Source organism: Pelodiscus sinensis, chromosome 6, assembly GCF_052426305.1.
Source record: "Pelodiscus sinensis isolate ZL-2025 chromosome 6, ASM5242630v1, whole genome shotgun sequence".
Taxonomy (NCBI): Eukaryota; Metazoa; Chordata; order Testudines; family Trionychidae; genus Pelodiscus; species Pelodiscus sinensis.
The window spans coordinates 19,510,045-19,512,798 of NC_143057.1; the positions used below are offsets into that span (position 1 = coordinate 19,510,045).

At 36.8% G+C, this 2,754-nt stretch overlaps 1 protein-coding gene across 1 annotated transcript; it reads left to right on the top strand.

The window, feature by feature from the left end:
- Positions 1–1,277: 1,277 nt before the first annotated feature.
- On the top strand, positions 1,278–2,115 carry LOC102451131 (interferon kappa). The gene has a single exon (XM_006129997.3). The coding sequence runs from the start codon at positions 1,348–1,350 to the stop codon at positions 1,909–1,911; it is 564 nt and encodes a 187-aa protein (XP_006130059.3). The 5' UTR covers positions 1,278–1,347; the 3' UTR covers positions 1,912–2,115.
- Positions 2,116–2,754: the final 639 nt, after the last annotated feature.

The window sequence follows — 2,754 nt, forward strand, 5'->3', positions numbered from 1 at the left end:
CTATTTTGCTGCCAGCTCCATTGAACTGTAGCAAATAAACTTAGCTTATGCCTGTTTGGGCCTTGCAGTGAAAATGAGCACATAAGCAAGGGTCAGAGAGAGCAAGCAATGGGAGGAGAAGATTGAGTGGGGTGGGGTCTCAGGAGGGGTAAGAGAGGGCCATCAAGGAAGGGGTGGGCAGTCGGCAGGGCAAGGGTGTTTGGATTCCTGGAATTAGAAAGTTAGCAACCCTCCTTATAACCACTTTCCAAGATTACAATCCTGCAGCAGCTTCACCCACAAACCAAAATTAACAATTTCTACCAGACACTCTGTACAGTGCAAAATCTACATACATCTTTCTAACATAAAATAAAATAATATAGACCACTAAAGATCTGTGTTACACATCTTTTGTAAAATCCTGGCCTCAGACACCAGGCTGTACATTGATTCAAAATATACTGAGGGCCTACTCCAAAGGGGCCTAAGCGGGCAAAATTCCTCAGAAGTCAACAGGAATTTACCTGCAAAAACAGGCCTTCAGATAAGACTGTCTGTTCTTGCATATTAAGCTATTAGGTGTTCTTTGAAAGTCTGAGGGGCTTCTCTCTCAAGCCAGTCTAACTCTGTTTAGCTAGTGAGAGGTGACCAGAATCTAACACAGGAGAAAATAGAAAGGAAGAAAAACAGCAGAAGAAACCTAAAATTGAGATTCTATCCAGATCTTGATCTGTCAAGATCCTAATATCAATGACATTACCACAAGATTAGTCTATACGTTTTAAACTGCATCTTTCTGCTTTTCTATTCCCACATCCTCATCAGATTAAATATAGGAAAGGAGAAAGGAAAGATACAGATGGGGGAACTGAGGCAGAGACTACTTAACTGGATTTCAGGCAGAGTAAGTCTTGCTAAATAGGGTATTAAACATTTTCATGTCCCAAGAGGGAAATAATAATCTTATAAGTGTATTTAAATAAGCTCTTCTTGTGTTAAAATATGAAGACCTAATGACATTTCAATAGTGATCTGGCAGTCCAATAGAGAATTGGCACGTGTATGATGGACTAGATGACCTAATGGGTGAAACCATAGTTGAATTTTCTGATCAAAAGAAAAAGGGAAGTGGCACAAGACAATGAAGTCGTTAAGCGTGAAGTGAAAGTGGTAAGTGATACATTTCAAAAACACAAGGGAAAATCCTTGGAAACCAAAAATGATGAAAGAAAACTTCTTTCACAGAATAATTAACTTCATAGCTATGGAAGAAAAATTCAGGAATCTACAAAAGATCTTCTTGACATCCAAGTGTCTCTGTCTGGGTTTATACTCAATCAAGCAGTGTGAGACATCATCATTATTATGGCCACTTTTTGTTTGCTGCAAATTAGCTTTATGTTGCTGTGCACCACCAACATCTCAGCTCTGGATTGTAATATTCTTCCCCTCCTGCACAACAAAATGATCCAGGGACATTTACATGTTCTGAACAAAATGGGTCAACAATTTCCCGAGCAATGTCAAAGTGAGAAAATGCACTTCCAGTTCCCTGAGCAGTTTCTAAAGCTTAGAAAGAAAGAGAATGCCAAAGTAGCGATCCATGAGATCCTGCTACAGATCTTCTATATTTTTACCAAACATCTAACCTTAGTCGCCTGGGATGGAAGATCTCTTGAAAGATTCCAAAATGGAGTTAATCAGCAAATTGAACATCTGGATGCATGTTTGACAGAGAAGATAGAGAAGAAACAACCCTACTCAAGGAGTGAGGAAATCATTAGACTGAAACTGAAAAAGCACTTCCAAAAGTTAGATAACTTTCTAAAAGACAAACACTACAGCCTGTGTTCCTGGGAGATCATCCGCTTGGAAATTAGGAGATATCTTCATTTTATTGTCAAAGTTACCAGAAGGCTGAGAAACTAAGGTATAAACATTTTGACCTGAGAATTGGAATCAGAAAAAATATTTTAAACTATCTAACTATACTGTGAAAATACTTCTAGTTAAATTTTACTGGTTTTCTGTTACTACTTTTATGTTGCCAATCAGGTATTTTTGCATATAAATTATTGCAAAGAAATATTTTTAAAAAATGTATTAAACAATAAAGAAATAATTGAAAACTGACCACAAAATAACCCACTTAATTTTCAGTAAGTATGAGTGCATAGGACAGTGGTAATTTTGTGGCAATTAAAATTTCTGCCATAGTGTTCTCTTCTGAGAAAAGTGTGCCATTAATTTTGGTTCCCATATCACCTATACAGATGAGCTCTTTTAATTCTGAAGGAACCACTCAGGCATGACTTTTTCAGGAATCCTGCAAGTCAAGTATATAAATAATATAATGGTACTTTTCTTCTATTTTTAAATTGTTTTTGTTTAAAATAATTCATTGCTCTTTCAAGATATGCTCTTTCAAATAATGTATCTGATATTGTGTCTAATTAATTCCAGTATTTGATTTGTTCATGTAGTTCAGCTTATAACATGGTGCACATCTACACTACAAGACTTTATTTTGAAATAATATCAAACTGGAGGACTTAATCTGACTCATGTTAACCCTCATTTCGCGAGGAGTAAGGGAGGTCCAAGGAAGCGTGTTCGTCCTTCGACTTCCTGCTGTGTAGACAGCACCAAAAGCCAAATTAAGCTATTATTTCAATTTAAGCTACACAATTGAGTAGTTTAATTCAACTTTAGCCCTGATGTGTAGATATGCCCAAAGAACTTGTCTGTAGAGGGAAAAGACCAAAAGGGTTA